At 31.7% G+C, this 27,493-nt stretch overlaps 1 protein-coding gene across 4 annotated transcripts in view; it reads left to right on the top strand.

The window, feature by feature from the left end:
• The window catches only part of LOC126738930 (uncharacterized), an 83,161-nt gene that overhangs the window by 41,096 nt on the left and 14,572 nt on the right, over window positions 1–27,493 (top strand). For 3 of the 4 annotated variants that reach the window (XM_050444418.1, XM_050444419.1, XM_050444421.1), the window contains exon 2: window positions 19,678–19,771. In XM_050444418.1, the coding sequence (XP_050300375.1) occupies window positions 19,691–19,771 (81 nt within the window). In that variant the 5' untranslated portion in view covers window positions 19,678–19,690. Of the gene's footprint in view, window positions 1–6,577; window positions 6,755–19,677; window positions 19,772–27,493 lie in introns of those variants that run through there. The other variant, XM_050444420.1, reaches the window with a different exon arrangement.

The raw sequence follows: 27,493 nt of genomic DNA, 5'->3' as shown, positions 1-27,493 counted from the left end.
CGGTCATGTGAATATGATTGTACCATTAATATTTTTTTTAAAAAGTTTGTTGTATCTGTGAGCAAACTTTTTTAAAATCTTGTTAGTTCCATTAGGTAAATTTGGTTATAGCTTCAATATAATCCTAAAGTTCGCAAGTGCTTTTAGGGTTGTCTGGTAGTCAGATATTATTAGGATCTACTTGGAATTATAGGTTCTCCAGTTATTTTCTTTCGAATTGCAAATAATAAATAATATACCTGCAAAAAGATGCAAGATACCCAAATTGATAGGATATATTTTGGCTTGGCTTTTTGCTGCAAAAATTACCATGTCTATTGTCGGTCTTTGATCCGCCTGTGTGTCAGATCAGATTCTCACGAATTTTGCGGATGCTGTCGTTTCATTCGTATTGTTTGGATACGTAACTTCTACAGGCAAATGAAACTTATACAGGGTGATTTTTTAATTGATACTTTTTTTTAACTGTGTATAGAACTCGGTAAAATACAAATTTTTTTCAAATAACTTTTTTCGATACACTCAAAAATAAGGGACATACAGAATAAAAAAAATGAATATGGGTTTGTTTTTCATCGTCTGTTTATGTTTAGTTTTTGCTCGAATTTTTGTATTATCGATCACGCATTGTACCGATCAGTTAGTCTTAGACACTTTTGGTTTATTGTTAATTTTAAATTTGCAAATCCTAAAAATGGCACATCGTTATGAAAACAATGAACTTGTGGATATGTTGCTTAATTATGGAGAGTGTCTTCAAAGTGCTGCTGCTGCTTCAGTATTATACGCAGACCGCTTTTCTTTGCGAAATCATCATCCTATACCCAGAAGTTTCATAAATCTTATTCAACGGGCTAGGGATACTGGCGATTTACGGGAACATCGTGGAGGGCATGCAGGAAGAGGAAGGAGACCTGAAAATGTTTATAGGGAAGAACAAATTTTAAATCTCATCGAAGAAGATCCAACAACAAGTACTCGAGTTGTTGCCGGGCAACAACTCGAGTACTAACAACAACAGGGCAGCAACATTGCGCGAGAATCAATTTAATCCCTTTCACGTTCAACGTGTCCAAGCGCTACTGCCTGAAGACTTCCCCCACAGAGTTCAGTTTTGTGAATGGTTCCTACAACAACATGAAAATGATCAACATTTTTCGAACAAAATTTTAGCCATAGACGAGGCAACATTCACCCGAAACGGAATTAACAATTTTCGAAATACGCATGTTTGGTCTGTTGATAATCCCCATGCAATTCGCAGAACCAATTTTCAACACCGCTTTTCTGCTAATGTGTGGGCAGGAATTGTGAATGGGATACTTGTTGGACCATTTATCTTACAAGACCGTTTGACGGGCGATGTTTATTTGGACTTTTTGCAAAATAATCTGCCTGATCTGTTAGAAGACGTGCCACTGAATATCAGGCAAGCTATGTGGCTCCTGCAGAATGGAGCATCTGCCCATTTTAGACGACAAGTGAGCGAATTTTTGGATATAAGTTACCCAAATTAGTGGATTGGCCGAAATGGACCAGTTGCCACCAAGGTCGCCAGACCTAAATCCATGTGACTTTTTTTTGTGGGGGTATATGAAAAGTTTTGTTTTCAAGACGCCTATCGACACACAAGAAGAACAAATAGCACGTATTGAGCAGGCTGTGGCAACAGTTAGAAAAAAAACGATTTCTCTATTGCGTGCCGTTACGGAACAGTGGTTACGTCGAACAAATCATTGTGTTAAAGTTAATGGTGACAACTTTGAGCAACTTATTTAAATTAGAGAGAACCGTATTGGACTCTTTTTATAACATTTTGGAAATGCAATTTTTTATTTTTCGGTTTTGAATAAAGTTATTTGAAAAAAATGTTTATTTTACCGAGTTCTATACACAGTTAAAAAAAAGTATCAATTTGATTTCTTGATATTCTATCAAATCAAATTAATTGTTATATCCCATCCGATGAAAGTTGGTGTAATATGCAGCGTTTTTCACTACCATTCCAGATCTGCAGTCATAAAGGTTTAAAGCAATTTAACGGTCTGGTAAGCTACGTTTAAATTAATTTTTAAAGGAATTGTTCTATTTTACAGTATTAGAGATCCTAGGTATTATATGTTCTGCCTAGTCTCCTCTAACTTTAAGAGGAGTGATGTTTAAAACTTTTATCACGGTCAATTTTCTCACAATATTTAAAGCTGATTATATTTGGTCTCCTACTATTGTAATAAAGCTTCTTTTGGTTCTAAAAGAAGACCATTCCCGCTAATCAACATATTACCCGGGCTTTGGTTTTTTTTTCGTTAAGCATTTACACACTTGGTCATAGATTTAAATGATATGTTGTCAAAAACACCCTCTATATCCAGAAAAGCGGTCAGCATTACTTCTTTTTTATAGAGTTTCTCTACGCTATTTATTAGGGGTTTAGGTTCTAGATGCATCGTTGCCAAAATGATTTCATTGAGATCAGTAGATTTGTAACACTTAAAATTGCTTGTTCAATTAGCCTTTTTGTAATTTTCCATCTCTGTGTTAAGCCTGTTTTAAGATGGCCTCGCTGCCAGGTATTTGGTATATTAAGATATTTTCAAAAAAGTGAACATTTAATATATATATTCTATTCCTGCTATCATACCTGCTAACATGTGTTTGGCCCCATTGAATTTCCATCTCTTGACTCTTTTCACTTTTCAAGATATCTGGTTTATCAGGTCACTCACCTGGAGATCGTCATTGAAAATATTACTTTTGGTTAAAAAAATTTTAGATTTAATATCACTTTTGATAATGTGGGCAATAAGAGCTATAGCTTTCACATATGCATAATTTACTTATTAAATTTAAGTCTACTTACATGTTACCGGTAAAGATGACGTACTGCTTTAATTATTTGCTTATTCACTCAAAAAATGGAATACATTTCTTATCTGCTTATTTCAGTTATCTACTTTTTAACCTTAGTGTTAAATTATTTTGAAAAATAATGTCTTTTAGTGACTTTCGCATCTTGTTGGAAAATTTTGGAGCCAAATTGTTAATTTTTAATGTGTTACTAATTGTAACCACTTTATTAATATAAGAATTTCCCAAACTGATAAATTATGGAAATATAGTAGCCTCATGTCAAATATCCCAGCTTCAGGTCAACTTAGTAACACCAAATCACTTAGAAAACTTTTATGTCTACCTAATATTATTTCAAGAATCAGTTTGTGAATAACTCTACATTTTTTAAATAACATTTACTCATACTGCTCCAACCCGCCAATCCGTAGTTTAAATGAGACTGAATTAGGTTAAAATAGATTTTAAGCTCTTTTTAATCTAAATATGATTTAGTCACGAGATACCTAGCTTGAGAAATTAGATATTCAGTGTGCCTGTCATCGTAAATGTTGATCTAAAATTATTCCAAACTAATCCTATGGCTGGAACCTTTGGAGTGACCCTCAAATTACTACACAAAAAACTGTTTATTTTACTCTCGAGACGTGTTTCGCTAACAATGTTAGTATATTCGGGAAAAGATAAAAACCTAATAAAAAATCTAAATTGAAATTATGCATATAGTGGTTTTTACTCTTATGTTTTTACCAATTCGTACTAGTTGTCCTTGAAGTTTTGCCTTGTTTACCCCCAAGCTAATGGCACTACATTTAACTTTTTTTCAGTCATAAATGCCAATCTTTAATACAAAATCTATTATACTATACAAAGACATGTTAACATCAGTTACTTTTACCTTTGGGCATATCAAACAAATTGGCAATAAAGTCCCTATAACAGTGACGAGCTTGCATAACCATAAGCAAGGTGCCACGATTCGACAATAAAGACCTTTGATCCCCATTTTATTCTGACTAGTACCAGGAGCATATAACAAAAAAAGTCATAGATAGCTTTTGTTTTCCTACATGCGAGTTCTTGGTCTCTTAATATGTCATCATAGATCAGCACTCCGTTGGAACACGCAGGACCTTTTACCATCTATTTGGTAGTCCAGGGTCCTGTTGTAATGACAATGTTAAAACACTCTGTATAGGGCAGTTGAAGCTGCTTTATTGTGGTGCAGGTTTGTTTACGTATAAACTCTGGTAATAAACGGCCACTGCCCTTAGAATCAATCCACCTTACTAAATAGTGCATACTTGGTTTTTATGATATTTAAAAATCCAAGTTGTCAAACACTTAACAAATCACACAATTTAAGAACTTGCATTTAAAATCTTTTTAATGACAGAAATTATCAATGATGTTTGTTACTTATGATTTACAAACATCACATAAATTAATGCAAAAACCAAAACTTTCGGTATACTGGCGAACTTGAATATGAAGAATTACTGAATCTTAATAAAATAAAATGTATGTATTTTAGTAAATGTATCTATTTCTTTTTTTTTTAAGATAGAACATCTTTTTAAAGGGAAGTTTATTTATTTGTTGAATTGAAGATTTTACTTTCAAAATGGTTTACACACTAGCCGAAAGAGTGGAAATTATTATAATTTATGGTGCCCAAAATCAATGTGCTCGGCAAACTGCCGTCGCGTTTAACGCCAGACATCCGGAGAAGATAACTTCGCATAGGTATGTTTTGGACCTTGTTACTAAGTTTACTGAAACTGGATCTGTTGCAAATAAAAAACGTGATCATCGGCGAATTTTGGATGAAGCTGCTCAACTTGAAGTTTTGGGTCATTTTGGAATAAATCCTAACACTTCATTACGCAAAATTGTTGCTGCCACTGGTATTTCATTAGGCTCTGTTCATACAGTTACCAAACTTCATAAATTTCATGCATTCAAAATGAAAATATTGCAAGGTTAACCGAAGATGATTTCGATAGGCGAGTGAAGTTTTGTAAAAAAATGACAAGCGATTAATGATAATACTATTCATGTAAAGAATATCTTCAGCAATGAATGCACATTTTATCTAAATGGATTTGTTAATAAGCATAACTGTAGATATTGGAGCAATGAAAATCCTCATGCATTTGTAGAAAGGCATACCCAGTACCCTAAAAAAATTAATGTATAGGCAGGCATTTTAGGAAATAAAATGATTGGGCCATTATTTATTAACGGAAATTTAAATGGAGACATTTATTTGGATATGTTGAAAAATACCATCGATCCGCTTATCACTGAATCCATTGAAAACCAAATCGATGTTGATGAAAACCCTATACTTGATGAGGCTGAAATATATTTCCAGCAAGACGGCGCTCCTCCTCACTATGTTCTTCCCGTTCGGCAATGGCTAGGCGACGAGTTTCCAGATAAATGGATAGGGCGAAGGGGGCCTATAGAATGACCTGCTAGAACTCCTGATATAATGCCGTTAGACTTTCTTCTATGGGGTCATTTGAAATCTATTGTGTTTACTCCCCTGAAAGTTTTGATGAACTTCGTCAACGCATCATCGACAGCTGCCATGATATCCCACAACATGTTTTTGAAAATGTCCGTCAGGAATTTGAACATCGCCTATATCATTGTTTGGCCAAAAACGGGCAACATTTTGCACACTTATTGAAATAAAAACTGATATTTTCTTGTTTTTGTTTTCTATCTGAACAAATTAAGATAAACAAAGATTTTTCTATATTTCTTGAAAACGAATCGACCTATTTAAAAAAATCAAACGTCAAAATAAAAGACTTCGAAAGACCTTTTAAACAAGCTATTACTTGTTACCCCTTGGCATTTAAAATTTTTAAGGGGATGACCCTGGGGGGCAGAGGTTGAAAGGGGGTGAAGTAATTTTAGGTTAGAAAGTTGTTCCTCTTGACAAACCTTTTGACGTATTTCGGCGGTTTTTTTTAAACAGTGGTTTTCGATAAATCCATGGTGGGGAGTTTTCAAATGAACACCCTGTATATATAATAAAGTATATCGAATAAGTACATGTTGGTATATCAGTTACTTTCGCCCTTGTGCAATCAAACAAATTGATCATCATTACGTACTAGTGCATAAAAAGTAATTTGGTATTTTTATTTTTTTTAAATGTTTTCTTTGGTAGTAGAAAAATTTTTGTATGTTACACGTGTGTGAAATCCACTTTTTTAATTCATGGAAATTGTCAAAGAGACATATTACCCATTCATAAAAAAATATCATTTTACACACTTGTTACATAAATAACTATTTTAGATATAACATATTTCCTCAAGCACATTATTTCAAAAAAGTGTATAAATCAAATAAATAAGATTCGACGCTATTTACGTTCTCCAATCACATTTAATTTAAATGCATCCGATGCTTGTCCAAATTTTCGTAGCAGATTTTTCATATTGTATCAAGTAGAGTTTCTGTTTTATTTAAACATACTTATAAAAAGAAATAATCAGCTTTAATACATACGTTATAATGATAAGACTTTATTAATATTTAAGAGTAATTAGACCAATAATGATATTTTTTATATAGATATGCATCTTAGTGATAATATGATATGTATTGAATACCCCATTAAACTTATCATTTATTTATTAAACTAATTGAGGATAATATCGGCTTTTTAGTACTTCAATATTGAGCAAATATACAAACATTTTTATTTCTAGTTCGTGCCTACACTTTGGTCGTAATAAAAAATAATTAATAGGTCATAATAAAATCATTTATTAAATGCATGGAGTGGTACATTATATCGCATAATCTTTCATCATAATTGTTTGTTGTTATAGTGCCAAAATATTTTGTTCTTCATAGCTGTAATGTCTTATTGCAAATTGTAAGTAGAATTTGGTAATAATATTATAAATTTTAAACAATCGTGGGTAATATTTAAAAAAATTTAATGACAAATATCAGTACGAGTTGTTACAGTACTATGATACAGACTTGTATGAACATCCGCGACGTTGCAGAATCTGAAAGTTCTACCAATAATGCTATAGGAAGATGATGGCAGAAATTTGAAGAAACTAGTAATGTTTGATATTAGTCTCGGAAAAATTAGCACAAATTTAAGTTCCATACTTGGTATCCTCAAAAATTGAATTGGAAGACCATATTATAGCGCCATTTTTTATTGATTGTACTTCAAACGAGCAAAAATACCTTGAGATGCTTTAAAACCAAATTTTTCCGGCTCAAATCCTCCCTAATTTAGATCTAGAATCAGTCTGGTTTTTGGGCTGTCCTGCTCATAATGCGATTATAGTAACCGAATTTTTAACACATAATTTTTTAACCGGTACAAAGTGTCCCAAATTAGGATCTCGAAAACGATAAAAGATCCAGGTTCGCTTGAATTATGGCAAAGTTCCTTACTTTCATGCTTATTAAAATCGTCTTTAAAAATGTAATGTCCTTTTTTGTGACAATATTTAAAAATCCTACTTATTTTTTTCGCCCTACATGAAAAAAGGGCCATTAAAATGCAAAGTAATTTGGTGTTTCATTTATCGCCGGGCACTAAATATTTCTCTAATATTATAACTTAAAATATATATTTGAAGTTATACGGGATGTAAAAGTATAAGATGCTGATCTTTTAGGGCGTAAATCCTTGGTGATTTAAAGAAAAAAAGTTCAAATAAAGCTATGTTCTAAACTTCTTAACTTTTGGGCTACAAAGTACTAAAGTATGGTGGTGACCACTTTCTTTAGCTAATCTAAACTATTTTCATTTTTGTTCACGTCTTGTTCTTTTAATTTAATGTCAAAATTATGTATGTACAGGGTCTTTTCCCATATATTGGCCCTCTCTACAGGGATTAGGTGAAAAGTAAACAAAAAAAATGTATACAAAATTTTTGGGGTTTTACTTAAAATGTTTAAATCCAATGTCAAATTCTTTTCTTCTCTTTTAGAAATATCGAGTTGATGATGGTCAGTTTTTTTATGAAACATCCTGCATGTGACTTCACAGCTAAAAAGAGAGGAATTTTCTGATTTCAAATATAAATGGCTTAACTACTTTTAATGAAACCGTTTTGGAAATATCAAGTTCCAAACATTAAAAAAATTAAATATTGAAGATCTTGTTGGGCCGTGCATTTTTATTGTTTGGCTTTTACTAGGAAAGGAATAATTTAATAATAAATTATATTTACCAAAATTATAGACAATTTATAATTAATGCGATATAAAAAATTAAACAAAATTATATAAATTGTTTTAATAATGGTAATATTGAAATAAATGTTAAAAATTAAGATTTTATTGTTTCAAAATGGTTTAATTAAAAGTAGCTAAACTATATAAATTTAAAATAAAAAAATTCGGCTCTTAGGTCATATATAGGGTGTTCCATAAGAAAAAACTTATCATCTGTCAAAATTTGACATTTCTAAAAGAAAAAAAAATTGACATCGGATTCAAAAATTTAAAGTCAAACCTCTAAATTTCCTATAAAATATTTTTGTTTACTTTTCACCTAACCCCTGTAGAGGGACGATCAATATATGGGGAAAGAGCCTGTATATATGTTTATAAAATAAATAAATTTTATTTTTTACTAATAAATTGACCATTCATAAAAATGTTATTTTTTCCGCGGTAATCGCATGTCAGATGGAAAAAAATATAGAAATTAAATTTGCCTTTAGATTATAAAAATAGTTTTTATTTTACGGAAAAGCATAGGCATACATAATATTTTTTTTTAAATATTTAGTCTGGGTTTCTGTACGGACGCCACTGGTTAAACTTGAAAAAAATCTTCTACATCAAAAAATGGCTGTTGATACTCAGAGGGTGTGTGCTAAATTTCACAAACTTATCTAGGAAATTGTTAAAGTTACGATGAAGAAACTATTTTTTTCTTTAGGATTTAACTCCCTATAGCTCAAAAGTTTAGGACATAGCTTTATTTGAACGTTTCTTCTTAAAATTATCTAAGGATTAACATCCTTAAGGATCAGCATCTTATTCTATAATATTCTGTATATATTTATAGTAAGTATATAAACAAGTATATTGTTTAAATTTAGAATATTAGTTACCAAAATCTTCAAGTCACAAAAAATCATATTCAATAATAAATTATAAAGTAGATTTTGTTGCATCGTCTATTGCTTAGAGTACATCTTTTATGGTAGTGATGTTACTCGCGGATACTAACCTTCAACTAAAATGTGGACATGCTGCATCAACATGTTTTTAGATTATGTTAAATATTATGTTAAAATTACAGTTTACAAATATTCAGTAAAATTGTTTTTTATATAAAGTAAATATGGGATTTGGATGTGGCGCCATCCTCTAAAAGTTCCTTGAACGTACAAAATGCAGGGATCTACGAAAGGTCGAATAAAGTAAGGACGTACTCTGTAAAATTATAGAAGCATTTAAAAGATTAAAAAATCTTTCATCAGATTTTCAATTGAAATTTGGCACACATTTGACACACATGGCATTCTCACAGATATTCCGCTCACACCTCCTATTTTTTTTTTGATTTTCAATCTGGGTATCTTAAATTTTAATAAACTGTTGAATAAACAATTTTGAACAGGATAGAAGCCAGTCTGAACTGTTGAGGATAGCCAATCTTTTCTCAAAACGACACGATGAACCTTGTTTCTAGAAATAAAAGCCTAGCTGCGTTGCATTGTAAATTTTAAGCTGCTCTTAGTAGACTTAATATTCTACCGTTTTCAAGCATATTTAAAATTTATTTTCGATGTCGTTCATTTCTCCTACCTTCATCTCTCGGATTCTTTTGTGTCCAAAATCCCTGAACAATAAATATGTTTTATTGTTGCTAATTTGATGTCTTGCAAACAATTTTCTTTTTGAAAATCTATCATCAATCTATATCAATCTATAATCTATAATCTTTGTATTCTCATACCGCTGCATTTGAATTTCTATTACATAAACGAAATGAACATCAGCATACTCACCTGGCCTGAAAGTGCATAAATTAAGTATCTTTCTAAGCAACAAGGGATTATTAAACAAAATTTTTGTAATTCAAAAAAAGGCAGTTAGATACATATGTTCCGCTGGGTTAAGAGATTCTTGTAATCCTCTCTTTATATCTCAAAAAATCCTAACTCTTTTCTCTCTTTTTATCTTAGAAACAGGTATACTCTTATTCCTAAATGTCCTAAACCTCCTCTAACACTGGTCATATGACTCGCCAGGTTAACGATTTTCCCTTACCAATCCCTACATCCTCCCTCGCCAAGAACTCACTTATATACCTTAGCAAAAAAAATTTACAACCATGTTCCTCTATGTATTAGACAAATTTTAGAAGTTAAGAAATTCAAAAAGAAATTAAAATCACTTTTATTATCCAGGGTATATTATAGCCTTGACGATTTTTTTAATGATACCTTTTGACCTGCGCTCTGACATCATTTTAGTGTTTTAGTTTTGTTTCCTATTAAATATTTTAATTTACTTCCTCTAAATTCTGTTTTATTGACAGCTTTACTTATTTTTTAATCAGATTTATCAAAAAGATGCTTTTTTTTATTTTTTCAATCTGTTTTGTTATAATTAATTTTGGTAATGTGTGTAAATTTTATGGTAAAATGTTTTAGATGTTGAAATTTAAAGTGAATTTGGAGTTTTTTAGTTTTTAGGATGCTTGTACACAAGATTTTGTTTTGCCTTACGTAATATAGCACATTTTATTTCTTTCTTTCAAAATTACTGAATAACACTATTATCAAATCTCTGGTGAGACTGATACAAAACACTTCATATAAACTGTAATTTATCTAAAGTTTATTTACACTATTTATTTATTTATTTATTTATTTATTTATTACAAGTTCAGGTTGCGAACAGTACACAAGTACCAAAAAAGCATCCACTGTGTATATATAACAAACTTATGATAGGTTTACCAAACATTGTCTTAAATTTACATGTTACGTGTGTAGATACAATCAAAAAGAAAAGGGAAATTTAGATGAATACACTAATGAGATTAAATAGAGCGTAAACTGTTACAAGTTCTGAATTAAAAAAACAAAAATAAAATTATTCTATCTTTTTTAAAAAGTAGGTTTTTAATTGGCGTTTGTAGGATCCTATCGGCGTTCCAAAAATATCCGAATTCAGAAAATTGTTGTAAAAATTAAAAACATTTTGAATTCTAGAAAGTGGAGAATTCTGTCCTACGTTGGTTCGATTTGCCTTGGTATCCGTATATTAATGTGAGATAGAAGATAATGTAAATCGACGTGACAATTTAGTATTTTATAAAGCGTAAAAAGATCTGTGATATTTCTTCTGTATTCAAGAGTTAAAAATTTAAATTTGGCTCGTATAATGGTATAATTATGGTTGTATATTGGCATATTGGTCTTAAATCCTAGATATTTTAGAAACCTATTTTGTACCCGCTCTAGGCGCGTAATGTCTACATTGTACTTCGGATTCCATATTACTGAGGCAAAAGAAAGTTTACTGAGGACAAAAGCATTATATAAGGAGATAATTGAATTTGGGTTTTTAAAATCCGTTGAATTTCTTTTTATGAAACCAGCCATCTTATTGGACTCGCATATCACTCGCTCAATGTGAGATTTAAAAGTCCATTTTTCATCCAGGATTACTCCCAGATCTCTAATCTGTACAACTCGTTTCAGATTACTGCTATTTATAGAGTAAGGCGATATTATTTTGGTAATATTTTTTGTAACAGAAATACAAAAGCACTTTGCAGAATTTAGAAAGAGACGATTTTTCTGACAGTATTGTTCAAGGCGCAAAAGGTCTTGTTGGATTTTGAGGCAGTCATCCATGGTCTCGATTTTTAAGTAGATTTTCAAATCATCTGCAAAAAGTAATATTTTACAGTGTTTAAAACATTTTTTTATTGAATTTATATATATTATAAAAAACAACGGACCCAGGTGACTGCCTTGCGGTACACCAGATGTTATGTCAAACCACTCGGATTTATGGCCATCAATAGTTACTCTAGTTTTTCTACCTGTATTATAGGAACAGGATAATCTAATTATTGCAGGATCAACATCGACTTCTTCAAGCCTTTGTATTATATTTCAGGATCAATTTTGTCGAATGCTTTACTGAAGTCGGTATATATCACATCCACTTGACCTTTGTTATCTATTGTTCTAGTGACAAATTCTGAAAAGCATAGTAGATTTGTTTCAAGAGATCTTTTAGGGTAAAAACCATGCTGTTCTTGAATAATTCTATGTTTTACACTCGGAAAAATTGTGTCGTACATAATTTTTTCCAGGATTTTGCCAAAAATGCATAACTTGCTAATGGGCCGATAGTTTGTCACGTCTTCCCTATCACCATTTTAAAAATTGGTGAAATTTCGCTTAATTTCCATTTTTGAGGAAAAACTCCTGATCTTAACGACTTATTGAATATAATGCCTAGTGGCTTGACCAAGCTATTTGCGCAGTTCCTTACCAAGATAGGTGGAATATTATCTGGCCCAGGACTTTTATTTACATCTAAATTTTTACATATCTCAAGGATTTTATTTTCTGAAATTTCGTATATTTTAATATTACTTTTATTAAAAACAACTGGATTTGATGTATTATAAACACTCTTAAAAGATTGAGCAAACAAATTGCTTACATCCCTGCCACCTTTTGCAGAAATATTACCTAATTTTACGGCGTGTGGAATAGACACATTGTTTATTCTCTTATTGCCAACAAAACCCCAAAATTTCTTTGTATTTTCCAAAATGTTGGATTCTATGCTATTTATAGTCATTTTTTATCATTTGTTTAGATAGGGTTCTAAGCTCACAAAATCGATCGTATGAAGCTCGATCACTGTATATTTTATATTTTTTATGGAGTTTGATTTTTTCTTTTATTACTGCGATTGTTTCGAAACGAAAATAGATAGGAAAGTTGCCTTTAACTCTACGCACCGGAACTAATTTTTCTATAATTAGTTCTATTTTGTGATAAAACTGGTCCACCAGGACATCTACGTGAGCGCCCGTTAAACATTGACTCCAATTGATTTCTGATAAGGATTGATTTATGTTATCGAAATTAGCTTTTTTAAAGTTATATATTTTATTATTTGAGGCTCGGAGAGGTCTCATGCAAGAAACTGACCAAGCAAATTCAATTGCTTTATGGTTAGCATTTTCTTTAACTAAACAGCTAAGAGATTGTTGTAGATTACTTACTAAGCCTCTATTACAAAGAACTAAATCTAGTATTTTACTTTTATAATTTTTCAAAAAATTATATTGTTTAAATTCAAGATAAGAAAACATGTCAAGAACTTCCGAAAACTTGTTCCCAGATTGGACTGACTCAAAGAACGATTCATTAATAATTGTACGCCAACTTACCGTTGACATGTTAAAGTCTCCAACGATCAGGACAGAACTACTCTGCAACACATTTTCAAACCTAACCAAACCACTTATAAAAGTTGTCATTGAATAATCACATCCAGGTGGAATATAGACACAACACACTAATACGTTCTCTCCAGTGCTGGACTTGATTGAGACCCAAATATCTTCACACTCCAGCTCCAAATCATATCGTCGGTTGGACTCCAGTGTTAATTTAACCGCCACTAGGCATCCTCCTCCATCCTTCCTCTTTGAGCTTGTTGTCTCTCGATCCCGGCGATATACCAAGTAACTGTCGCTAAAAAGCTCGCTTGATAGGATATTATTGTTTAGCCAGGTTTCGGTTAGGCAGATGACGTCATAATCGTTAAGGAGTAGATTTTGGGAGAAATCATTAGTTTTTGAACGAAGACCCTGTGTGTTTTGGTAGTATATTTGTAGATTTTCAGCCATTATACTGACCTAATTTTCTCATGGCATGATTAAATTTGGTGGCAAATTACAGCTTTTCCAATACATCACAATCACTGATATGAATAATGCGCGAAGAATCATCTTTTCGAACAAATATCCTTCCATTCCTAGACCAGCAGTATTTATAGTTCTTGTTTTTAGCAGCAGATCTGGCTTCTTTAAAAATAATTTTATTTTTCATGGTAAGATGCTCATTAATATATATGCTGTCAGATATTCCTGGTATTGACATTTTTGGAGAACCATTTTCCTTTTCTAGCCGTTTTGCTTTTGCGGCTGCAAGAAATTTTTCTTTATCTCGGCGAGAAACAAACCGGACTATTATGTTTTTAGTTTTGTTTCTTGAATTCTTATTTAGTTGGACTCTTGTAACGTATTCAGTTATCTCGTTTTTAATTTCACATTTTACATACTGACCTATACTCTGAACAATGTTATTTAAATTTTCGTTTTCCCTCTCAGGTATACCTTGTATTTCAACATTGTTTAACCTTGATGTTTGGTCTAGTTCATCTAACTTGGTTTCCAGTGCAAGTACCTGTTGCTTAAGCGTGAGGTTTTCTTTTATTAGTTTGTCGGTATTACGCATCCACTCGTTCATTCTGTTCAGTTTTTCTTCAAAATCGGACACTTTATCTGAACAAAATGTAACGGAGTTGTATAGGCCGACCTGCTGTTCTCTTATTCCACGTAACTCAGATTTTAGGTCATCGATGGCAACCAGTAAGTCCTTGTTTGTAGTTGTTGTGTGTAACAGTTGCATCCCAGTAGGATTACGGTGGGCATCGACTGAAATATTGTTTAATTGATTATTCACCTGGACTAAACCACTCGTAGACTGCAGAGTTTCACCGATGGACTGGCGAGATAGGCGTGCGCTACGCACTGTAGTCCAGTCGGCACCGCTTTTACGTCGACAATCGGTACATTTCCACGCTACTCTGTCGGCGCGTAGTCCATCCAACTGCGAACCACTGATACCGAGACAATCACCGTGATAAAAACGCTCACAAAAACCGGTACACTGAATTCCTGGTTTTTTGCGATTTACTTTATTGTCGCAAATTTTACACGGCTTGTTTGACATTGTTTAATCTAATAGTGTTATTTACCTAACACTATTAGAGCAATAGTACTTAGTAGACAATATTCTAGATATTTTTATGCACAAGTTGATATAACTTTTATGATATAAGGTGAGGTAAAACCTATCAAAAGCTTGGGTTGAACGTAAGCGCGATGTATATACGTGCGACTCGACCGGCTTTCGACCGACCAATCATGCTTTTTCAATGCTTCTTCAAAAACTTATTCTTTAGACACATGTACGATCCTAGAAACTATTATATTACAGTTATCACAAAAAAGATATCATGGCATAACAAGATTCGACAGAAGAGAATTACTACTGAAATATAAAAACATAATGGAAATTTTAACTTTTAATTTTATTTTTTCACTCGAATGCCTTGCATCTTATGAAAAAAATTGAGAGAATAAGGAATGAAATGTGTCAAAGTGAATAAGGATTCTATAAATATTTTTTGTTTTTAGTAAAAGTCGTGGCTTACCATTTTTTTCTTGAAGAATAATCAATTAAAAATTCTGTACGGACATGGCTGATAAAAAATTTAAAATCGCTTAAATCAAAAAGTGCCTTTTATTACTTTTAAACCGTGTATCAAATCAAATTCATAAAAATATCTTAATAAAGTAATAAAAAAGTTTGATATATGACTCTGCAATTCAGAATACCCCCTATATAATAATAATAATAATAATAATAATAATATTGTTTAATTGCCAACTTGTCGTCGTAATTGAACAGTTATATAGGCGACTATTCAACAATTCAATATATTTGGGGCTTAATATTAACCTAAAATATGAATATTAAAGTTAAATTAAATTTATATACCGGGTGACACAGGAAAAAGGGAACACGTAATAACTATTTGACTCTTTAAGATAAACAAATTAAATTTGGTATATTGATGGGATTGTTATAAGAGCACCTTTTGACATATTCAGTTATTTTCCGTCACTTCCTGTTTAATCAGAAATGTCACCAACTTTCTTATTTTAAATAAGACACTTGGTATATTATTACGTATTCCGATAAAAAATAAGATTCCGAGAACAATGATACTACATTTCCTAGTTTTTGTTTTATAATTATAGAAAAACGCAATTTTTTAAATTTTAAAATAGGGTGACATGAATGCGTTGAAAGTTTTAATTTTTTATCAAGTAATCACGGAAAAATAATTTTCATTGCATCTCATGACTTAAATCTCTTTAAAATGTCCAAACCAGTAATTTTGGCATTATTGGGAACAGCCACTTTTGAACTAAGGTTTTTTCCCCAATAATTTGATATGATTAGTTTTTAAATTGGTGAATAAATAAGCTCATAAGAAGAAAAAAATTAAGCCATAAAAATAAACGCATTTAATTAATAGAAATAGCATATAAGGCTTTGATTTCTTGAATAGGAAGCTGCGTTTTGATGTGTTTTCGAATTATTTTTCAATTAACATAATACATGACATCTTGTTAAGTTTAATTATTATTTGCCATTCAAATATATTTGCTGCAGATTTTTGAAAGAATTTTGGCGCTTACTAATGCTTACAAATGTACATACAACATTAGTACAAACTAATGTTTACTGACTGTATTCCCGAAAAACTCCATTTCGAAAGTAGTTGTTCATAATGACATGCTATTTAAAAAATAAAGCAAATGCGAAAAATACCTAAAATTTTAAATAGGCGTGCAAAAGATTTAAGTAATAAAACACAATGAAGATTATTTATCCGCGATTACTTGATTAAAAATTACAATTTTCAATGCAATTATATCCCCCTATTTCAAAATTTAAAAAATTGATTTTTTCTATGAGTATAAAACAAAAAGTAGCAAATGTGTTGTCATTATTCTCAGAATATTATCTGCTACCAAAAAATGTGATACTATACCAATTGGCCCATTTAAAATAAAAAAGTTAGTGTCACTTCCTGTTAAATCGGAAGTGACCAAAAAGAACAGAATATTTTAAAAGATGCTATTATATCGATATCTATCATATATCTATCGATATACCAAATTTCATTTGTTTATCTTGAAAAGTAAAAAAAAATTTAGGTGTTTCCTTTTTCCTATGTCACCCGGTATAACCAATTTTAAATAGAAGATATGCAGTTAGCACAATTATAAAGATATTTTTTACAATTTCAAAAAGAAAAAGACGACAGCATTAACTTAAATTTAAAGTTACTTAAAGATGAAGCCGATAGAATTTAAAATTTTGACAGCATTATAGCTAAATTATCATTGAAGTAGAGAACTCTGGTTCGGGTAATATGCACATGTGTATCACTTCCCTTGATTTATTTAGAACGTAGATAACTTGGATATCCTGTGAAGTTAATTTTAAAAACAATTGCAGCCATATACAGATTAAACTTTTCTTTTAAATTAAGTCAACCAGATTCGCGAAATAAAGATGTTATGTGATCAGGTTGTCTGCAAGAGTAGCAATGCCATAGACAAGAGTTTTATAACCTTCGGAAAGTTGTTTTACAAAGTGCAGGCCAATCAACAATATTGGCATAGGTTAAGTGAGAAAGTACTAAAGAGTTAATTAATTTCAGGTTTATGTGCGATTCATAATAATCTAATAATTTTATTATCTATTATAAAGCTTTTTTAGTTTGAAAATAAAAAACCTTCAACCAAAAACTCAAAATTAAGTAACAAAAGGCATGCGCACAGCCTAGACCAGCGATTCAAAAGACATCTCAAATACGATAGCTAAAGTCTGATGCCCAATAACGATTGGACTCATGGGTTTTTAGATCGCCGTTAATGACAGTGGCGATCTAAATCGCCCGTATATAATTTTTCTTATCTGAAGGACTAGGTATATATCGAAGCATGCTGTGTATATCATTAGAAAAAAGATTTTTTCAGGAAAAAAAGATCAAAAAAATCAAAACAGCAATAAAAGTGCAAGTCTCTCAAACACGTAGGACGATCAATAAATACCGATAATATGTATTTCAATTTTGGGACACACTGCATATTAAGGTCTTTATAAATCCTCAAAAGTGTTCAAAATGATTTTCAAGTACGTTTATGATAATATTAAATTGTAAATGCACTACATTTTAGGCATTTGTTAAAAAACTTTTCGAGTAAAGCCAGTTTTATAATTAATATTAATTAAAACAATTATTATTTTTAATTATCTTGAAAACGGTTAACCACATAAACTTGAAATTTTGCAGCTGTGTATAATTTAATACGCTCTTTAAATATATGCAATAAAAAATTGGGATTACTATTTTAAAAAAGCGCCGATGACGTCACCTTATTTTTGGGACACACCATATAACTTTGTTTCCAACAAAAAATACTAAGCGATGAGTCCGAGTATTTTTTTGAGAAAAAAAAAAGAATTATTGAATTTATTCCAATTTACACACTATAATAGCATCTATAATAAACTATAATAGAAACAAGTCGCACTATTAGCATGTTTGGTCTTAATTGATTAGCTGTTACATTAGGACAACTAAAGGCAACTCTATTAAAGGCTAAACAATATTTAGAGAGTTACGAACATTCCATTTAAAATTTAAATTAAATATAATTACCCTAGTAAGATACTGAAATGAATGATACAGGAAACTTAAAAAAATACAGCTTTTAACTGATTATTATAATGAATTTTTAATATATAAATAATTAATGAAAAAGAAGTACTTTTGACAAATTTTGCATCCGATATTATGTGAAAAAAAAACACATTTTTAGCCAACATGTTTTACATATATTTGAAAAAATTGTATAAAACGAATTAATTAGGTTTGTGTTAATTTTTTTCCCCTAATATAATGTGTATTCACCGTCCCACATTAATTTTTTATATTATTTTTATTTTTTTTTTCAAGGTGACCTATAATGAGTGATTTATTGAATTATTGTAGATATTTTTTTATCTTAAACAATATTGTTCAAAGTAATCAAATTATAAATATATTTGGATTTTTTCTCGGACTTTGTTGTTTGGTCTAATACACATTTGTTGTTTTGGTCTAATTTACATACATATCTCGCGTTTCTATTATGCAATCGCAATTGTAAAGTTTATGAATGACAATGCATATATTTTTTTAATGAATTAAACTTTTTTGTATTGTAACTTAGAAAGTATATATAATAGGTTATATGGAAAATTAATAGCTACTGCTTGATCTTGGACAGGCACTATTTCTATTATTGCATACCTGTTCTGCTAGAACGTTATCAAACTAATTAGGTTGATTTTGCAAAAAAATAAGATTTGAGGATTTTCCTATCGGTCGTTTGTTTCGTTTATAAATAATACTTTGAAGGACAGAAATGAACCAATATATCGTCCTATAGAATATTATATACATGACACAAATGTTTAAAAAGAAATAAAATATTAAAATTGTGTGAATATATCAAGATTTAAGTTCCTGCAGATACACACGTTTCTTTTTGTTTAGATCGCCTTTGACTCAGATCTTCTTCGAGGCGCAAGTATAAAATATAATTATCTCAAGAATAAAGGTTACGCAAGATTGTATTCTCCTTCTTCCCACTATAAAATATAAAACATCTTTAAACCAATTGCAATAACCGAAATGCATTATGTTTATTTATTTAGGAGAGAAGAACTATTGTAAAACTAATTTGTGTTAAAATATTTAAAAATTCATTTTTGCATTAAGATAATATCTACATGCACAACAAAGCAAACTTTTTAAACATCATGAGAGTAAAATCTGATTATATACGTATGTGTGGTAATATTATATTTTTAGTTATATATGAAAAATAAAATATGGTTTATTTTATTTCAGATAATTTAGTACCATGTTTATGGAAAATAAGAAACTCGTGCCACCAGATGGAGGATGGGGGTGGATTGTGGTTATTGGGGCTAGCACGGTTAATGTAAGTATATTTATTATGAAATCTTCTAGAAAATAAATATTATAATATATTGTGAATTTGTGAATATTGTAAATATTTAATAGTTAGCTCTTTAATTAATGGTATTTAGGTTATTTCAAATGAACTGTAAAAATTAAATTTAAATTAAATCGGACCAATAGCTAAATGGTGTAGCTATCTTGGTTTCTTAATACTAAATGTATCCAAAAAGTAAAAAGAATCATTATGTTATCCTATATTAGCTTTAAATACACATTCATTAAGTCATATTCTAATAATCCGTAATAGTAATAAAGTTAGATATTATATTATTATATAAGCTCTAAATGCATAGGTAACAAAGGGTAATAATAGGTATAGGTAACAAACTTATATACTCTGGTGGTAGATGTTGTCCACTTGCATCGCCCGGTTCAATACCACCACATAGGACTTAGGCGGCGTGAAGTGGTTCCATGGAACTCACGTTTCGCCGCCATGTCGATGTGCCCGGTTTCCAAAGGGGAAATGGAGTAGTAAAATTAATGCATGATGGCGCCCTCACGACCAAAACTTTCCGGAGGTAAACTAGCCTCCCATTCGGATCTCCGGGCGGAGGCTGGTCGGGGAGGTCCATCAGGCGGATTTAAAAGCCTAAAAATTAATTTCTGCAACATCAGAGGCCTAAACACCAATATTAATGCAGTACACCAAACCTGCAATCAAATAAGCCTCACATTCTGGCATTGGCAGAAACAAAGGTGAAACCTTCAACAACAAATGTTCACCTCATTTATCCTGGATACGATCTACACACCCGATTTCGACTAAACTTTGGATTGGCAGTATTTGTCAAGAGCGATTTGAGTTACCAGCGGGAGGAAACGCTTGAACCTGCGGACTTCGACGTTATGTGGTTCAAAATAATAGCCAGTGGAGCCACGAAATTTATCTGCTGTATCTACAGACCACCAAGCGACACCCAATATAGGCGGCTCTTTTTAAACCTGGTTGATTGCATTAACCAACTGCAAATTGACTACCCAAGCGCAGAAATCATCGTCATGGGTGATTTTAACGTTCACAATATCAACTGGCTGCGCTTCTGCAACAAGAACGACGATGAAGGACGAGAAGCTGAGCTATTTGCCACCATATGCAGGCTTACGCAGCTTGTGGAGAAACCTACCAGAATCCCCGATCGAGGCGGCGAGTTCGCGAGTCTCCTAGATTTGGTCTTGGCTTCAGACCCTGAATCGTATACTGTATCAGTACAGGCCCCCCTAGGAACATCGGACCACAAATTGATAACAGTCTCTTGCCAGTTGGATGTTAAAACGCAGGATCCTCCGATGCCGCGGAAGGTATGGCACTATAAATCAGCAGAGTGAATCATCTTCGGGAATTTTATCGCTCATTCCCTTGGAAAGAAGTCTGCTTTAGAACCAATAACATCTCAGAATGTGCAAACCAAATTACAGAGACGATCTTGGCAGGAATGGAAGCTTATATCCCTTTTTCTACTAAATGCAGTTCAAACAACAAGCAATGGTTCAACCTGAATTGCAAAAAGGCAGTAAACACTAAAAACGCAGCATATCGTAAATGGCGTCAACATCCTTCCACCGAAAATTGGAGGAACTTTTTAACCTCCAGAAATAGCTGCAAGCGAATTATTGATGAATGTAAAGAGAGTCATAACAAGAGGATCAAAAAAAAATTGCTAAACTGTCCAAATGGAACAAGATCTTTCTGGTCGGTATCGAAAGCCGTTAGTCAAGGATTTGCTAAGTCGGCCTTGCCACCCCTAACAGCAGATGATAGTTCTATCGCGGTAACAGCAAGGGAAAAAGCCAACTTACTGGGTAAACTCTTCGCGTCCAATTCTACTCTGCACTTGCAAGGCAAAACACCGCCATATTTGCCAAGGGTGAATTCATCGATGGGGGAAATTTCGTTTCCCCAACGAATTATAAATAAAATTCTTAAAAGCGTAGACACCAACAAAGCTTCTGGACCCGATGGAATTCCAGCCCTAGTACTAAAACGTTGTGCAGACGAATTGACTCCTCCCTTATGTAGACGGTTCACGGCATCGTATAAACAGGGCTCATTTCCAACAAGCTGAAAAACTGCTCAAGTGCAAGCTGTACCCAAAAAGGGTAAGAAGACGATGCCGTCCAATTACCGCCCGATTCCACTAGTTCCAGTAATATCGAAGATTATGGAGAAAGCAGTCAACCAACAACTGTTAAGATATCTGGAATCATTTGGACTAATCAGCGATCATCAATACAGCTTTCGAAAGCTTAGATCCACCGGCGATCTTCTGGCTTACGTCACACACTTGTGGACGGAGGCCATGGAGAAGCACGGCGAGTCCCGCTCAGTCGCTCTTGACATTTCCAAGGCATTTGACAGAGTGTGGCATGAGGGACTACTAACCAAGCTCTCCTCAATCGGCATACAAAACTCATTATTGAATTGGATCAAAAGTTTTCTTGAACAACGAACAATCCAAGTAGCCGTCGATGGACACCTCTCCGACAAATTTAACATTAACGCTGGAGTCCCTCAAGGATGCATTCTATCTCCCACCCTTTTCTTGATATATATCAACGATTTGCTAGGAACCACTGTCAATCCAATCTACAGCTTTGCGGACGATAGCACACTTATTTCCACATTTAAGTCCGCCAAACCAACGACAGCCGCAACTTCTCAGAATCTTAGGCAGCAACAAGTAGCTTCAACCAACAACGATATTAGAGCAATCTTGGAGTGGGGCGGTAACAATCTGGTCAATTTTAACGCTAAAAGAACGCAGGCTGCAGTATTTACGATGAAGACTAACATTGATGGCCCGGAGCTGGTTATGGCAGGAAAAACATTGCCAATGAAATCATATTTACATCTTCTAGAAGTCGAAGTCACCAACAGTGTGTCCTGGCATGACCACGTTGCCGAGATCGCCAGGGCAGCTTCCAGAAAACTCGGAGTGCTTTTCAAAACGAAAAAACTGTATACACCAGAACAGCTGCTGACTCTTTATAAAGCTTAAATACGCCCTTCCCTCGAGTATTGCTCGCATGTCTGGAGCTCTGCACCCAAGCATAGTTTAAAGTTGCTAGATTCTATACAGAAAAGAGCTATTCGTCTTATCGACAAACCAGAACTGACAAAGAGTCTGGATAGTCTGGAGCACAGGAGAAAGGTGGCTGATCTCTGTTTATTCTACCGTTATTATCACGGTAAGTGCTCCTCTGAGCTGGCAGGCCTGATTCCACCCAGGGCTGTTCCGGCAAGAAGGACGCGTCTAGCAGTTGCGGCTCATCAACATCGAGTCCACCTGCCTACCCCAAGGACGTCGCTGTATCGAGACTCATTCATCTGGAGAACATCTACTTTGTGGAACGGGCTTCCACCTCACATATTTCCCGACGCATACAACCTGCAGCGATTCAAGATAAATGCCCACAAATATCTTCGCGCAAGCACCACTCCAAGAGTGACATAGGACTTTCCTCTTGTGCTTGTGTTTACCATAAAAAAAAAAAAAATACTCGTAGCAAAAGGTAAAAAGAACAATTTGGGTTATTCTATATAAGCTCTAAAGACTAAATATAATTTAGATTCCAATAATCGCTAACATTAATAGAGTTGGATACTTGATTTTTTTTAAAACACAATACATTAAAAAAACTTAAAAATTATTTAGCATACCTCAAATGAACTCTAAAAATTTAATAGAAATTAAATTGCAACAGGAGCTGAACGGTTCAGCTTTCTTATTTTCTTAACACTGAAAATATTCAAAATGTAAATAGAATCATTTGGGTTATTATAAATTTAAATTAGACTCGGATCGGTACCAGTAATAAAGTTACATACTTGTACTTTTTTAAACCACAATGCATCAAATAGATTTTAAAAATTATTTAGCATATCTTACATGAACTCTAAAAATTAAATAGAAATCCAGTCGCAATAGTAGCTAAACGGTTTAGCTATCCTATTTCCTTAACACTGAAAATATCCAAAACGTAAAAAGACTCATTTCGATTATCCTGTATAAGCTCTAAATACTGAATTTAAATTAGATTCGAATATTTGTACAATAGCTAAAGTAATTTGTTATAATAAAAGTAAAAATATCGCTTTCGGAATTAAACTCCGACTTAAAGGAAATTAACATAATACCATTCAAGAAACAGTCTGGGATCTGTCATCAATGCCACAGTTACAAGAAACTGCTATCAAAAAGATCCAGGAGCAAGGACGACTAGAAAAATTGGTTTGTAGTGCCCTAGAAGTAGATTCAACACGATCAAGTAGAAGTATTGGAGAGGAGCGACGTGTAGACCATACAATTGTTACCAATATTTGGAAAAAAACATGGATACAAATGTTTTTAATATTCCAAAAAATCAGGAGATATTTTCTGAAGACCAGTGGCAAAGAACGAAAATTTCTGAAAGGATGATAGAAAAAGCAAATAAAAAAAAAATTAGGAAATATTTTATTTTCAGATAAATTAGCGTTTTATTATGTCGAAAGAATCGGTTTTGTTGTTTACCATGAAAATAATTAAACAATAGTCAACACGAGTCAGGAGGATTTAACGTTATCAATAAAAAGAGTGTATTACGCTTCTATGTGGGTGATCGACTAATGTATGTAAAACCTGCATCAGATTTTTTTTAATGACTAATTATATTTTGCAAAATTCTTATAAAATTAAAACAGTAACCCATCAAATTGAGGTGCTTACTAATATCGTATAATAACGATGTAACAGGCGAGTAACAAACCGTACGAAATGCATGCTTACTCGTTGCCATATTTTGCCTTTAAGCAACTCTCGATTCCCCAACCGGTATACAGGGTGTGCCAACAAGGTACGGCTAAGATAGCGCCTTAACTATACGAGGTAGAGCAAAAAGTTCTACAGCAAAGTTGTAGGGTTGACAAAAACCTACGAACTAAAAATATTTTTATGTATACTGGGTGTGTCACAAAAAAAGTTACTATAAAATATGATTTTTTTTTAAATGGTACGCCCTGTATATTATGGTACTAAAATGTGAGGCAAAAAGAGTACTTTACTTTGGTATAACGCTTTTAAAATTTCCGTACGGCGTTGCAACGTAATTAATTTTTTTATGCTATTTTTTGCCTTTTAGGGTTCGTTTAAAAAATCATAATTAACTTAAAATTTATTCTGCGCCTATGAAACTTGTACCACAGTTAGTCTAGGGTACCTCCTCTAGGCTGACTATGATAATTTGTAATTTTTTAATACAAGGTATTTTTAAAGAACTTTGAAACTTAAATATTTCTTTTTCTAATATTTAAATTAAATACGCAATATCTCAAATTTTTCAAATGGAACACCCTGTATATTTTTACCTAATTAAGTTTGCCCTTCAAATACCTTCATTTTTTATTTAATATGTCCTATAGCTAAACCAAGTACTTTTTGAGATATTTTAACTTTTCTGTAAAATAGTATGCATAAAACGGGTATTCTTTAAGTTTTGATCAAGATTGCTTAGAAAAAATTATTGAAGAATTAGAATTATTACTTTCCTCACAATTATTATTATTATTATTATTATTATTATTATTATTATTATTATTATTATTATTATTATTATTATTATTATTATTATTATTATTATTATTATTATTATTATTATTATTATTATTATTATTATTATTATTATTATTATTATTATTATTATTATTATTATTATTATTATTATTATTATTATTATTATTATTATTATTATTATTATTATTATTATTATTATTATTATTATTATTATTATTATTATTATTATTATTATTATTATTATTATTATTATTATTAATATTATTATTATTATTACATACTTGAAAAATTAACCAACATAATTATTCACCTAAACTGATAAATCATAGTCAGCCTAGAGGAGGTACCCTAGACTAATTGTGGTACAAGTTTCATAGGCGCAGAATAAATTTTAAGTTAATTATGATTTTTTAAACGAACCCTCTAAAAGGCAAAAATAACATAAAAAAATAATTACGCTGCAACGCCGCACGGAAATTTTAAAAACGTTATATCAAAGTAAAGTACTCTTTTTGCCTCATATTTTAGTAACATAATATACAGGGCGTACCATTAAAAAAAAATCATATTTTTAGTAACTTTTTTGTGACACACCCAGTATACATAAAAAAATTTTTAGTTCGTAGGTTTTTGTCAACCCTACAACTTTGCTGTAGAACTTTTTGCTCTACCTCGTATAGTTAAAGCGCTATCTTAGCCGTACACCTTGTTGGCACACCCTGTATAACAACTTTTATATTAACTACAGTATAGTTACATTTATTATTGTCAGTCTTAGAGAAAAACGAGTAGTATCTGATTTATTACTGTTTTACAAAATATAAAATTTTTAATACTATTCGTCCACTCTTTTGTCATAGTTCTTATTGAATATTAATAATAGATGTTAAAACCTTCTATGTTTTGTGTAGCTTAACCTATTGATACATTTAATATGTGAAGTTTGACCCTGGCTTGCAGACCTAAAAAATGAGCCTTTAATATAGAAAATTTATAAAAAAAAAAATTATTTTTGCTAAGATCAACTATTCTTTTGTTGATGGCGTTCTATACATTAGATTTTTGTAATAATAGTTCAAGATTAGTATAGTTTTATATGTGTTTCTGCTTTATTTATGCTTATCGTAGTTCTTTTTTAATACTCTTTATAAATTGGCTCTTCGGTTGAAATTAAAACTATTGGTGAACTCTGCCTGCAAAAATTAACCACACATTTTTTCAGCTTTTCTTTTCTTTTTTCAGTTTGATTTTCTATATACTTCATAAGATTTTCTGTTGGATTGAAATCGAGCGATTAAACTAAGTAGTCGAGAATTATTATTACCTGTACTACTATATTGGAACTTTCAAAAAAAAAAAAAAGAAACAAATCCAAGATCTCGAAATATGTTTTAGCATTCATCAATGTCAGTCTTGTAATAGTTGGCATCTCCTCTATGGCGTCATGACATAAAGGGCTTTTTTAAATACGCATGAACCATATATGTTTTACATCAATGTCAAATCTCTGAATATTCCTCCTTGACTAATAATAACGTTTACGCTAAGTTTAATCGCCATTGTTAACAGTTCTTTTTCTTAATCACTAGTGTACAGAAGTGTGTTATAGTATATCCATTTATTAGAAAAATTTTTGCGGCTTCATTTTCAGATGCCTAAAAAGAAAATCTCTGGGTTTAAATAACTCTTAATAATATTATTCTAGTATAAGACTGATGTCAAGCCGTATATCGATATCAATTGATTTTATTCCCTATATATATATATAGTGAAACTTTTTTCTATAATATTGCTTATTATACATAAAGATTTAGGGAAAATTGGAATTAAAATTTAAAAAAATATATATTTATTTGTAAGTTTTTCGATACTAACATCATACCATAACTCTGTATTTTTGTGATCTATAGAATAAAACCTGTTAAAATTATTACACGAAAGTTTTCCTTATGAAGATGGGCGAATCCAAAAATTTTAAATTCGATGTCTTTGGGAGACTATTGAAAAGCTAAAGCGAAAGGAGGATGATTCGGCTGATTTTATCATACAACTTAGTTTCTGAATCCGATGAGTCTATTAAAAAGTTATTGGAAATTGTATCCTTATTATGAAATCTCTCATAATATCCT

Source organism: Anthonomus grandis, chromosome 7 (assembly GCF_022605725.1).
Source record: "Anthonomus grandis grandis chromosome 7, icAntGran1.3, whole genome shotgun sequence".
NCBI lineage: Eukaryota > Metazoa > Arthropoda > Insecta > Coleoptera > Curculionidae > Anthonomus > Anthonomus grandis.
Note: the sequence above shows the minus strand (reverse complement) of the source record. Positions and strands in the feature narration are given on the sequence as shown.